Source organism: Mesoplodon bidens, assembly GCF_964165515.1.
Source record: "Mesoplodon bidens genome assembly, chromosome: 16".
Classification (NCBI taxonomy): domain Eukaryota; kingdom Metazoa; phylum Chordata; class Mammalia; order Artiodactyla; family Ziphiidae; genus Mesoplodon; species Mesoplodon bidens.
In genome coordinates this window covers 40,271,621-40,286,114 of record NC_138173.1, presented here as the reverse complement: position 1 = coordinate 40,286,114, position 14,494 = coordinate 40,271,621, and the positions used below count along the sequence as shown (strand labels likewise).

Below are 14,494 nucleotides of genomic sequence, written 5' to 3'. Positions count from 1 at the left end.
AAAACGACAGATAACAATTGTTGACAAGTATGTGTAAAACTTAGAAAACATCAGTGAAAATGTACAATGGTGCAGTCACTTTGGAAAACACTTTGGCAGTTCCTCTGAAAGTTAAACATAGAGTTATTATATAACCAAGCAATTCTACTCCTTGGTACATACCCAAGAGAAATGAAAATATATGTACATACAAAGACTTATGCATGAATGTTTATAGCAGCATTATTCATAATAGCCAAAAGGGGAAAAAAATGTTCATCAACTGATCAATGGATAAATAAAATATGGTATATCTGTAAAATGGGAAATTATTCAACAATAAAAATGAATTAAGCACTGATACATGCTACAACATGGATGAACCTGGAATACATGCTACATGAAAGAAGCCAGTCACAAAAGAAAATATAGTGTATTATTTCATTTGTGTGAAATATCCAGAATAGGCAAATCCATAAAGACAGAAAGCAAATTAGTGGCTACCTAGGGCTTAGGAGGGTGGTAGGAAAGGGATGGGGCATAACTGCTAATGAATATAAAGTTTCTTTTGGGGGTGATGAAATGTTCTCTGATTAGATAGTGATGGTGGTTGCACAATTCTGTGAATATATTAAAAACCACTGACGTGCACATTTCAAATGGGTGAATATTATGGTATGTGAATTATATCTCAATAAAGTGGTTTGTTCTTTGTTTTGGGGGGGTTTTGGGCTGGGCCGTGAGGCATGAGGGATCTTAGTTCCCTGCCCAGGGATTGAACTCTTCCGTACCCCCTGCAGTGGAAGTGCAGAGTCTTAACCACTGGACCCCCAGAGAAGTCCCGATATCTCAATAAAGATGTTTTTAAAAAGCTGACCATCTGCTTCTCTACTGGGTATTTCTCTTGGCATTAGAGAAGGCCAAAAGTTTCTATAAACTTTTTAAAGAAGCTCAACTAGCTTTTTTCTAGAAACTAAAGTTGACCCTTGAACAATGCAGGTTTTAACTGCACAGGTCCACTTACACGTGGATTTGTTTCAACAGTAAATACACAGTAGTACATGATCTACGGCTCGTGAATATACAGATGCAGAAACTCACGGATACAGAAGAAGCAAACAGTCTATTTGGAGGCTGGCTGTAAGTTATACACGGATTTTCAACTGCGTGGAGGGTGGGTGCCCCGACTCTCGTGTTGTTCAAGGACCAACTGTAGTTCCTTTGCCATAGGAATATAGTCCGTGAATACATGCACAGTCCATGAATAGTCCAATACCAACTGATAGCTCACTGTTGACTGGTTTTATATCCCTGATCTAAGCATTTACATTGTCTGATGAGGCTGAGCCAGAGTGCTGATAAGTAAAGATAGCACGCCACCCTAGACAACCCCTTGCATTAGAGACCTCAGGTTCTGTAAAAATAATTACCTCAAATCAATTCAATGTGCAAGGCTCTGTCCCATATTTCATTAATTCTAAGAAATTCTGTACACTGAGGCCACTTGGAAGAAGTCATAGTTTTTATAACCTATTTACATATATCTCAATTCTCTACAGAATGATACTAATGTTATACTAGATAGAAATTATTAAGTGATACAGTTCATAAGTATCATGGACCAATAGCTGTAGAGGCTTCATTTTAAAAAGTGACACTTTCAGAAAAGAAAGAGAGGGAAAAAAGGAAGAAAAAAGGAGTATAAGAGTAAAGAACTGAAGCCAATGGAATGCAAAATGATTATATCTTCCTTTCTTTCACCCAATTATAATATGAATCATGCACACTATAATCAGTTATGTGACATGGCATTAGTTTTAATAAAGAACACAGCAAATTGACTTGAAAAGGCAAATAATACCTTCTGGGGGCGTCCCAATGCTGCTGCCAAGACCCAAAACTGCCATCTTGTGAATTCTCGGCTCCAGCATCACAGCAGATTCTTCTCCCCTTTCCCAGTGGGGTATTTTGACAGGCTCCAGGTGGACATTCTCCAGCCCATCTTCCTGCAGGTTTTGGTGCATGATTTGGATGGCTTTTTCTAGGCTCTTGGAACCACTGAGTCTGGGTCCAACAGTATCAACCAGAAGAGCCAATCGCTCATAGGATCTGTTCTGGGCTTTACCATAAACAGCAAGGTTGATGATTGCTTTAGCAACATCTCCATAGCAGGCTATTTCTTCTTTTATTTCTTGAAAAGTCCTCTGAGAGATGCCATTCCCATATACAGCTTTCCCAGAGTTCAGGGATAAAAGGTGAACAACACCAACAAATACGAAGACATGGAACTTCATTATTTTTCCCAGTCTGTTTTCTTCCTAAAATAATCTAGGTAAGTAAGAAATATGTGTTAGGGGAAAAGAATCTCACAGCTATCTGCCCATAACCCAGGGACTGCTTTTCAAACAGGATTCCCCTTCCCTTCTCAACGGTTGCCCAATTTCTACCATCAAATTCAGGCACCATGAATTTGATGAAGGAAGAAGGAATGAAGAAGGAATGAAGGAAGGAATGAAGGAATGAAGAAGAAAAGAGGCAACGATTGGCCTTATTGACAAGGTAGCAAAACCACATGTTACCTAGCAATCAGTTTAAAATATGCTAAAAGATTAAAATAAGAAGATAACTGGGAAAGAGAGGAAGAAATAGAGGTAGCAGTGATAGGGCTAGGGCAGTGTTACCCCTTCTTCTAAACACAGTATGATCCAAAGGTGTTTCAGAGTTCCCTCTACCTGATATGCTCTCTCCTGTTTGCCTATTGAACTTATCCTTCGAGGCCCTTTCAGAGACGTCATCTCTTCTTGATGCTCTCCCTAACCCCACCCCTTCCACATTTAATCCTCACAACAGTTCTATGAAACAGTTTCTTATTATTGCCTTCATTTTAGAACTGAGGATCCTGGGGTAGCCAGAGATTAAGTAACTTGCCAAAGACACACAAAGCCTTTCCAGCTCTAGAGACCACGCTGTAAACAGTGCTAAAAGTATGTTTGTGGACCCATGCCAGTCCACAATTGTTTTTCACAAGTCCATGAAAGACAAACACAAAGATTAAAAGTAAACATATTCAGTAATGTGCAACACAGTAGCCAATAGTCCAATGTGGTCATTACAATTTAAATTAAATCATTGGCTTCTCAGCCATACTAGCTGCATTTCAAATGCCCAGTAGCCACATGGGCTAGTGGCTGTTGTATTGGGCAGCACAGAAAGAATATTTCTATCATCATAGAAAGTTCTGTTGAATAGCACTGGCTTAGACACCTTTGTAGATAACTGATAGAACAACTATACATTTGTCAAATCTAATGACTAAAAAATGATGCTTCATTTTACTTTTCTACTTCACTATTATATTTTTCAAAAGTATCAGTCTGCAACAAATTCTAAATTTAAAAATCTGGCCCTTCACCAAAGATAATCTGAGAAGCAGGGTCATAAACTACTATATTATAAGTATAAACTCCAAATTCAGGCAGCATACAAGGCCTTTCAAAATATGGTTCCAACAACCACTTCAACCTCATCTCTCCACCTGCCCCTCTAGAGTGAACACATTTTCATTCTCATTCTCATTTCTTCTCTCTCTCCCTTTCTCTCTCTCTCACAGGCACACACACATAGCACTTGAAATGTGGCTAGTCTAAATTGAGATGTTTTGTACCTGTAAAATATACACCCGATTTGATCTTTAAAATCAACTACTTCATACTTAAGTATAAAAAAATAAATATTTCAGATATATTAAATAAAATACATTATTAATCTCACCTATTTCTTTTTACTTTTTAATATAGCTATTAGAAATTTTTAACTTACATAATATTTATATTTGTATTGGACAGTACTGTTCTAGCTGCACTGAACTGGACCCTGTCCTTCAAATACCCAGGCCCTTTTATAACTCTGGGTCTCTACATATGTTCATTCCCTTTTATTGCAAGGCCCTTCTCTTCACCCTGGCAAATGCCTATAGTGAGAATGCATTAAAAATCACCTCTTCTGTGAAGCCTCATCAAACAATACCCCAGAGGTACGTGCACCATTTTCTGTGTTTCTACCATAATTAACTATATTATCAACAAATATATTTGTTTATAAATCTGTCTCTCCTGCTCTCAAAGTCAAATAGGGCAAATTATTCATCATTGTACTCATATATAGGCACTCTATACCTTTTTAAGAAGGAATGAATAAGCATTTAATCTCTCTAGGTCTCACCTCCCTAGAGTATAAGAGTACTTATCTTGCCTCCTTCACAAAGAAGCTGTAGGAATTAAAAACTTGCGATCATATTTAAAATATTTTGAAAAGTTATAAAAACTATATATTGCTGCTGCTTTCTTCTTTATTATAACTACAGTTGACCCTTGAGTGACACAGGTTTGAACTTCCCAGGTCCACTTCTACACAAGTTTTTTTCCCATAAATACTACAGTGCTACAAGATCTGAGGTTGGCTGAATCCGTGGATGCAGAACTGGATATGGAGTGCTGACTATGGGACTTCAGCATCCACAGAGGATCCTGCAACCAACACCCCTCCTTGTTCAAGGGTCAATGCATAGATTTTTCGTTTCTACAGTCACTATACTGATGCTTGTTTTAAAAGCTAAATTTTATTAAGCAATTAAAATATTTCACCAGATTGCAATTTATTCTTGAAAGTACATTTTTCCAATATATTTGGAAAAATGTTCTTGGGGCAAAAAAAGAAAAAAAGGTTAATAAGCCATCTATTAATTGACACTAAACACAAGTATCTACTTCTCATTAAAAGTTCTCTAAGCCTTCTGCAAACATTAATTAACAATTTCATAATACATTTCTAGTGATGGATTAGAATCATATTATGACAACACTGTAGAGATACAGGAGAGCTTAGGGATCCCTAGTCCATATCCTTGTTTCGTAGAAAGTTAATCAAGGCCTGTGTTGTGATTCCTAGGCAGCAGACAAACCAGCAACTACAATTAACCAGGTAAGTGGACCAGCTAGCACATACTTTCTAAAGGATTAAGAATAGTTTTCTTCTAGGAAACTATATGCATTTACATATAATAGAAATTCAATGAAGGATACCCAAATGCAGTCTGAGAAGCAAATACCTATAATAAAATATATGTATACAGAGTAGCATCTGAACGAAGAGAAGAACAAAGGGGATCATGAAAAACTATAGAGAAGACATACCATCTCAGGACAAGCTCAAGAAATGGCTCTGCAGGCAGAAAAGAGTGAATGGTATCCCTCAGAGCTCCACTAGAACATCATCTGTATGTCACATCCTGGTTAAAAGATATGTCCAGAAAATAACAGTGCCTGAGTCTATCATCTTTACATCTTTTTGCGTATATGTCAATTGAATTAACAGATAACACATCATTTTGATAATAATATTTAATGCTTCTTAGCAAGGTCAGTTAAATTAATTTTGACACTAAAAAATGATATAATGGGCTTCCCTGGTGGCGCAGTGGTTGAGAGTCCGCCTGCCGATGCAGGGGACACGGGTTCGTGCCCCTATCCCGGAAGATCCCACATGCCGCGCAGCGGCTGGGCCCGCGAGCCATGGCCGCGGAGCCTGTGTGTCCGGAGCCTGTGCTCCGCAACGGGAGAGGCCACAGCAGTGAGAGGCCCGCGTACAGCAAAAAAAAAAAAAAAAAAAAAAAAAAAAAAAAAAAAAAAAAAAAAAAAATGATATAATTACTTTAAAACAGAATTCGGTATCTGCGAGTGTTGTTCTGAGTATCTTAACTACACTGTTTCTTCAAATCCCACAAATGCAATAAGTGCTTATTTTTAAAAGTAGGTTAATTTAAAAGGTGATGGTTTATTACCTTTCAATGGATCAGTTTTTCCCTGAGTATAAAGTTTACTAAGATCAAAGGCACAAAACAATGCATTACATGAGATATCACCTAGAACACTTGACACAAGTAAACACTAAATACATGTTAGTTGACTCTAAACCTAGTTTTCTCTGGAATATAATCTCAAAATTACCTATGTAATTCTTGGCTAGAATGCATAATTATATATCTCTCCAATGGAGCACTACAAGAATCCTTTTTTATTATTATGACTTTTAGAAACACAACTAAGATGTGTTTTCAGTAATAAATAGTAGAAAATAATAATTATAACTAACAGTCTATATTTGAGGAGGTAATAAAAATGGAACAAGATATTGCTATATCAAATTCCACTCAAGAAGAAAACCAAAATATAATATGTAATTTAAAAACACAGGGACTATACATAATTTGTACAAAATTTGTACAAATCTGATACATAATTTGTACATTCCTAGCAAGAAATAGAAGATTATAATAAAAATTAAAATAGTGAAATATACAGACAGAATAAGATTAAATAAAAGCCAATAATCAAGGAAAACTTGAAGAAATTCTCTCCTAATTCACAGATTTAGGATCACCATACAACAAGAAATTCATTCTAGAACTGGAGTCAATCCAAGTGAGAAGGATGATCAAAGACACCAGTATATTTGCATGAAAGGACTAAAACACTAGCCCTCCCCAGTGTGAAAAGACAGGCCAAAAGTAGAACTATTTTGTTGTATAAAATCAAGAAGGGTTTGGAAAACATGAATACAGATTTACTCGCCGTATCTTTTCATACTTGTACCAGGGGATAGCCCTAGTAGCTCAGAGCTAATTTTAGGAAAATCAAAATGTATAGTTTTACACAGTAAGTGATAAACATGTAAACAGTTTACCTAAGAAAAAAAGAGTGTTTGGATAAAATCATGAATGGAGCTGAACTCATTCAGCTGAGTCATTGGAGCTGAACCCTTTTAAATCTACCACACAACATTGGCACCACACTGAACTAAGTATAGTTTCCTACGGGATCACCAAGAGGGTTTGCTGATCTGAAAGACTGTTAATCTGCCCTAGCTCAGAGATAGAAAATGTCCCTATACAGTCATTTCAGTCAAATAAAATTAAGCAAGCTATAGTATTTTTCTACAGTCTGCAAAGGGAGCAAACAATTTTATGGTGATCAACAAAGACAAATAGAATTACTGATCTCAAACATTTCCCCTTTATAATTGTAAATGGTGCTTTGTTTTGGGTCATAACTTCATTTTTCCAGTCATTTAACAAAAATGTATTGAGCACCTTACCTACTAAGCACCAAAGACACAATTTATAAGATAATATCCATACCCTCAAAGAGCCGCCAAGTATAATAAAGAGACAGATAATGTGAAAACCCTACAACTGAGGTGGTTACAGGCTTCTGTGAAAACAAACTGGAGGAGGGGATCAGGAGGAGATTCCTGATGGCATGTGAAAAAGGAGAGAGTGGCACTGAAGGAAAGATAACCCAACAGAAAAAACAAACCGTGCAAAGACACAGAGGCTTTACAAAACTTGGGCTATGGAGAAAATGGCAAGGAGTTGGATGATAAGTAGGGGGAAATGGTGGAAGATACAGCAGTGATGGAAGGAATTATTCCCCAAGGTCTGACTAAAAAGGTCTACTGTGTGAAGCTTCAACATGGAACACAAACCCCCAGGGCACTGTAACAGGGGACTTAATGAACAGTTCCCACCCCTTATGCAGCCAGGAAAAGGAAAAAAGGAAGGGATTGAGGGAGAGAGGAAGGGAAGAAAGAAGGAAGCAAGGAAGGAAGGAAGGAAGGATAGTTTTCTTTCTGATCTTCACTATGACCTGCTCCTTAGCACAAAGAATCCACACAGATTGCACATCAGGACAAGGACAGCATGTGAAGTTCCTCAAAATCCCCAAACAAGTCACTACTTATTACCTATGTGGTTATTCCTTGGAATTTTCACGGAGGGAAAAGTGAACCATGGTTACAAAAGACGCATTAGTCAAATAATTCACTTACAAAGACACTCAAGATTTTATTTAAAATCCCTAAAATACTAAGAATAACCCAATTGACCAAAAAAAAAAAAAAAAACTCTAGCACACTCTTGAGCAAATTATAGGACACTTGAAATGTCTAAACTTAAACTGAAAACATTTTTTAAAAATACTCTTTATTTTTATACACAGAAGGTTTGAAGTCATTTTTCCTTTACTTGAATTCAAACTGGGGGAATATTAAATGTTATACTCTTCAAAATCTTAAACAACTATTTTTAAAACTCATGCTGTATCATGCCTTTGAATTCAGAAAGTTATATATTCAAAGGAAACTCTGGAGCACTATTTGAAAAAAAGACTTTCTATTCATATATTGTGTTCATGATCCACAGTTACAGATTATCTTTTTCACAAAAAGAGATAAAATTGAAATGTCATTTTCATTCTTTTCTACTTAAATTTGGAAAGAAACTTAAGCAAAACCAACTTTTCTTCTGCTGTGAATTACATTCTAATAATAGGTTTATATTTTGAGGAAACAAAACAAAACCCTTTGCTTCTATTTCTAAATCTTTTTCCTAAAATATTATTGTTTGAAAATGTCTCAGGCTATGATAGAAATGCCAGGATGAATAGACTAAGTGACGTGGAAAAGGACACAATGAAAAGAGAATGTGCTGAAAGACAGAAGGAGTAAGACTTAGGGACTGAAATTTTTATTGACGTTTTTCTTGTGTCACTTTTTTAAAGACTACATATACTACTTACATGAAGACTTAGATATTTCCCCTAAACCTACCATTGCTGAAAAGGATTCACCAATATAAACTTAACTCTTCGTCTTCAGCCTAGATTGTGCAACAGATATAACAGCCAGAAATGCCAAATCCTAGCTCAGACACTGGCACATCGAAGTTCACTTCCTGACTCCCACTAACGCTTCTAGATTTATAATAATTAGCCCTTTAACCATCTTAAGGAAGATTCTTTCCTTTATTAAATTCAAAGTTCAAACAAGAGTGGGCTTCTACTTTCCAAAGCTTATATCCCAATTATTCATTCAGTCCCTCAAGAAAGCTCACGGAGAACTTACTATCTGCCAGGAACTGTGCAAGAATTTGGAGAAGATATAAAATTAAGCAAGACTCAGTTCCTACTATTAGTAGGCACTGTTAATTATTTAATAACCATCCCTCCCTTTTCTTGCTAACCAAACCTGGATTTTATTTGGGGTCAAAGTTTCCAGCCCGATTAACCTAGGCCAGTTGTTCTTAATATGGATGGTAGTAGTCCTAGGAGATGTTCTGTATATGCCATGGTGGGGGGGGGAGCATTTTTGGTTGTCACAAAGGTGTGGAGATCCTACTAGGAATTAGTTGGCAGAGGCCAGGGACACTAGACATACTGCTATGGGGGGGGGGAAACCTGTCTACTAAGAACTCTCCTATATTCCATGAAGATTTTTTTTAATGTGAAAAACTATTATTTGAGACTTGACCCTAACTCTATTGTACATACAAATAGGTACAAAAATAGTTCCTGTGCAGTTTTAATGTAAGTTGACTTTTTCAAAAAGCAACTACCGTGTATATCAAGGGGGGACTATACGTGTTTTGCTCAGGAGCTTACCAAGAGCTGTTCATCATCTCAGTGGAACACCGATGACTACGCTGCTCCTGGTACTGGAAACACCGTCACCACGCCCCTGGACCCGTCTGCATTTGTTGCTGTCACATTCACCATGCAAGCATCTGACTACTTCATTATGTCATCTAGTGCAGTCATGCCTGGGAATGTACGTTTTGACGTACTTTATTATAAAGTACTTTCCTTTAATGGTTCCTTTACATGACAGGTAGGATAGCACACTGATTTACTTGAAAATATGTGGAAGCATATTATCTATGATGCTTAATTCAGGATAATAAAGCAAGCATTATAAACTATTTGTTTTGATTTTTTTTTAAAGAGGCACTGCATCTAATAGGATGGAGAACTAGTGATAGAAGTGAATTCCACAATTCTCTTCCCTCACTCTTCCAGCCTACCTTTTAGCCAGAGGAGGCCCTGTGACCCAGTTCTACTCGAAGATACTCAAACAGAAGCAGCTGACAAGAAAATGGCCACAATTCTAGAGCTGCATCAGCTACTTTGTAACCATGAGGGCAAGTCCAAGAGTACTGGTCCTGACATCACTGAGCAGCTAAACCAACACCAGCACCACCAATTTATCTGTTACACGAGAAAAATAAACTCCATTTGTTATAGCCACTGTTAGCTGGATTTTCTATTCCTTATAGCTGTGATTATATTTCCAACTGCTATAGTACTTTCAGGCCTCTTGGGGATCCATAATTAAATATAGTGTTTATACTAATTAACACCATCAGTGTAATAGGGAAGAACAAATCTGACTCCATATTGGATCTGTTTCTTTTACTTTAATCTTTGTGTTCTATTGCTTTTTCTTCAAGTTAAGAATGTCGCCTATAGCCTGAAATATACAGGACAGCCCATTCTCAAGGTTCTGACCTTTAAAGGTTTAACACTTTTCCATTCACATAGAGATAAATGCAGAACAGAGAATAACACTTGTCTTGTTGGAGGTTTACAGGAACACTGTGACCTGATCTAAGAAGGCAGCTGCAAGAACAAAGGATTCCGACACCAAGAAGTCTGCAGTGACCAACAACACCCCCTCCCTTTTGAGTATAAAAGAAGCCTGAATTCTGACTCCGGTAAGACGGTTCTCTGGGACACTAATCCACCACCTTCTTGGTCTACTGGCTTTCCAAATAAGGTCACTAGTCCTTGCCCCAGCAACTCTTCTCGCTTCATTGGCCTGTTGAGTGGCGAGCAGTACAAGCTTGTACTCAGTAACGTAAGCAAGGCCTAGGAGCCAGCATATGGTCTACCTAGACTTCCCATGTGCACCTAAACTCTAAATATCCAACACCAAACTCAGAATCTTCCCTTCCAAACCTGCTTTTGTTCCCCGCCTCTAGTCAGTAAGTTAGAAACTGCGGTGTGTCGTTGGATTCTTCCCTCTCCCTCAGGGAAACAGGTGAACAGTTGGCAAGTCCTGTAACTCCACCTTCAGATTCTTTCTTGACCCATTTCCCTCCTCTCCACACTTACTATCACTCCCCTAGCTCAGAACCTCATTATCCTTCATGTGAAACCCTTCCTCTTGCATCTCCCCGCCTTAAACTCAGGTCCCTTTCCAATCCGTGTTTCATACTGCCGTCAGCTTTATCTAGGGAGCCAACTCGAATGACTCTTTGGCTGAAAGCATCTGTTGCCCCGTTTACTGTTCAGTGTTCTGGATGTGGCTTTCCTCACACTCCTTCCCTGTCGTTCCTCTCCCCTCCGATGGTGCAGCCCTAATGGGTGTTTACCGTTCCTTGAAGTCACAGAACACTCTTTACACCTAATTTTGCTCTTGCTGTTCCCTCTGCCAAAAATGCCCTTTCATCTTTTCTCCACTTGGAGAAACCATGGTCATGACCAAGGTCCTGCTCATCTGTCCCCAGCTCCAGACAGAACCATTTGCTGCCTTTTCAGTAGTGCACTGCATGCTACATGTCTTTGTGTCTGTCACCCTGCTGGGCTATACGTCACTTAATAGCAATAATATTTTATTTTATAAAATTCACCAAGCACGTTCTCTGAATGTGTTTTGTATACTAAGCAAATAGCACAATACTTGTCAATAAATATTTATAGAATAAATGAATAAATTCATCAAACAAGTAGCTATATTTCACAACAGAAGTATATGGCTCTGATTCATCACTTTAATGATTACTTTTCCTGCATCAGACACTAGAGTTTGCGCCTTTAAACTACAGCATATTCACAACTTTCTTTCATAAAGGGAGTCAAGAGACCTGGGACTTGGTCCTGGCTGTCCCTCTCTAGACGCATGGATGGACCTTGAACAATTGATTCGAAGTCTCCCTTTATGTGTTAAATAAAGGGTTGCATTCCAGCTCTAACATTCTATTATGGATTTTCTTAAATATTTAGTATCAATCACACTTTTCTTTACACTCCATATTAGCACATGAATAAATCACCTTATCCCATTTTGTCTCCTCCCACCAGCCAACTGAAATTGAACTCACAAAGGTCATTAAGGATGCCCTTGTTCCTAAATCCAATAAAAACATTTCAGTTCCTATCGTACTTAACATCTGGAACATTTAACATTGTGGACCGCCTCTCCTTTTCCAAATACTCTTCTTTCTATATTTCTACTCTCCTTCCCAATCTTTTTTGTAGCGTCCCTTTTTTCCACCTATCCTTTAAAGTTTATTATTTCCTAGGGCTTTTCTCCCATGAGCCATGATAATAAGGCTTCATTAAATGTCTCTGCCACTTAACATGTCATCCTGAATAAGGTATGGGCATTGAGGAAACAAGGGAGGAGGACTGAAGGAAGACAGACAAATCCTAACAACTGTGCAAAGAACCCAGTGTATGATATTCTTCTTTCTTCTGGCAGTTAGTACAATAACAGTGGGTTAATGAGTTAATTAGAGCAGGGCAAATGGTACACTGACTGGCAGTCCCGTTCGCAGAGGGAATCCCAGGAGCTCTGGGATGGAAGGTGTCGGAGTAACAACCTGCTGAGTGAGGTCTACCAGTAGACCTTTCTCCTCCCACTGGCCACACTGAATACCCATGGCCCCACTCTACAGATGTCAAGTGACACTCCCTCTCTTATCCTGTCTCATTCCACCAGGATAAGCCAGAGGACTGACTCACTTTGTGTCCCTGACATTTTACTGCTTACCAGTGAGCGGTTTTGAGAAATTGTAAGAAAATTAATTGGGCTCACTTTGTTAATTCTTTTTCCGGACTTCTTTGTCCCTTTCTTGAATATATAAAACAATGAAGCCTAAATTCCTACTGTTCAAAAGTAGGCATCTTTGTCACACAGCCGAATGTAACTGACTTTTGACCTACATCATGATGGGACTAAGAGGAATAAATATGAAGCTCCATGCTACTTAAGTGAAACCATATGATTAAAATTCCAATAACTGAAATCAACCATGAATCTAGGACAAACTTCGTATTCTTGGCTTGCAAAATCCTACTGAAACCCCAAATGTATATGAGACAGCTCTTGGTCCCTTTGTTAGCTGAGGATGCTGGGCTGACAGTGAGGGTGGAGGCCCTTGAGAACAGAGGTGCCTGATCTGTGACGGCCACATGTGCACACATCTGCAGTCAGCAGCCATACCAAGCACATACAGTCAACAAAAATATAGACAAATCACGAAGAATGCAGTTCACACCCTTTGGGGCCGAATACAAAGTAGGTAACCACAGACACAAGTAATTCTGAGGTCTTATGATCTGAGAGAACTGAAAAAAGGGACAAAAGGAAATGGGATTTTAGTCTCATAAAGTCCCAGTTTTCTAGAACTTGGACCCCTAACATAAGAGTAATAATAGGAAGTGCTTTATTTCTGTCAATAAAACCAGTGAAGCATTTGTCTTCTATCTGGTAATATTACAAAACTATTACAAGGCACAGCAGCCTCTTCCAGAGGCAAAGGAGAGAATATGGCCCTCCTTGAATCAGACAAAATACAGAAGTCTTCTAGAGACTCAACCTCAGAAAACTATAAAGCTAGAGATATATAGATTTAATTACTATTTGCCAATATAGGTTTACAGTAAATGGACTGTATTAATGTGCTTTTATTGCTAAAGAGCATGTTTCCCCCATGTATCTTCCCCTGAACTAGTTAAGAACAAGTTCCAAGGAACACTCTGGTAGAGATATTAGTAATTTCCTTCAGAACATGCATTTTAGTTTCCCTCGCTTTAGCCAGGCTCCCCCATTCCATAAACACAAAAGCAGAAAGACCCTCATTGAATCTTGCTGCAAACACAGTTCTTATTACAGCCCAAGCCAGGGAGGCCTGTTCAGCAAGTCACTTACTGCAAACTTTGCTATTAAAGCCGTCAAACAGACATGTATGAAAACGTGGCTTCGCTAAACAGCTGTTAAGTTTCACGAGCTTAAAAAGAAAATACCATCTAGCTATACACTGTTAGCTCAACAGAGACTCACCATTCGGTTTGAAAATCTGATCTGCCGGTACACTTTTCCCTAAATCCTAACATTTGCTCTCTGCTGTGAGATGGCTGCCACAAGGCACCATCAGCAAACATAGGCTGAGAGTGCGCGCGCGCGCACACACACACACACACACACACACACACTTGACAACAGTGTGTGCTCCCTCCTCCTGCAATGGGAGCATGCAGCATCTGTTACTTCAGGCTCCTGCACAGGGAAAAGAGCAGCTCTCAGTCATGTAGAGAGGAAATTAATGCACAGATCCCTCCCTGTCCCAGTAGTCAGATATTAATCAAAGGTGGCAAAAGAAAAGAGGTAAGCCAAATAGATTCACAGTAATGGAGCTAAAACAATTAGTCAAAGTGCTTAATCGGTCAATGTAAAATAAAACTCTTGTAGCACTCCATCAGTGCACAGCCAGCCAAATTATCCTACGGAGAAAGAACATTCGTAAAACAAGTTTTCTCCAAAGTGGAGAAAGCAAGGTGATACAGCAGATATTTGACAGCAGGAAATTAAAAAAGGTAGTTTTAAAAAATAAAAAAAGGAA

The 14,494-nt window shown here is 38.4% G+C and overlaps 1 protein-coding gene across 3 annotated transcripts in view; it reads right to left on the bottom strand.

The window, feature by feature from the left end:
* CPQ (carboxypeptidase Q) overlaps positions 1-14,494 on the bottom strand; it is a 513,729-nt gene that overhangs the window by 400,487 nt on the left and 98,748 nt on the right. For all 3 annotated transcript variants that reach the window (XM_081258893.1, XM_081258895.1, XM_081258894.1), the window contains exon 2: positions 1,841-2,307. In XM_081258893.1, the coding sequence (XP_081115019.1) occupies positions 1,841-2,273 (433 nt within the window). In that variant the 5' untranslated portion in view covers positions 2,274-2,307. The remainder of the gene's footprint in view (positions 1-1,840; positions 2,308-14,494) is intronic.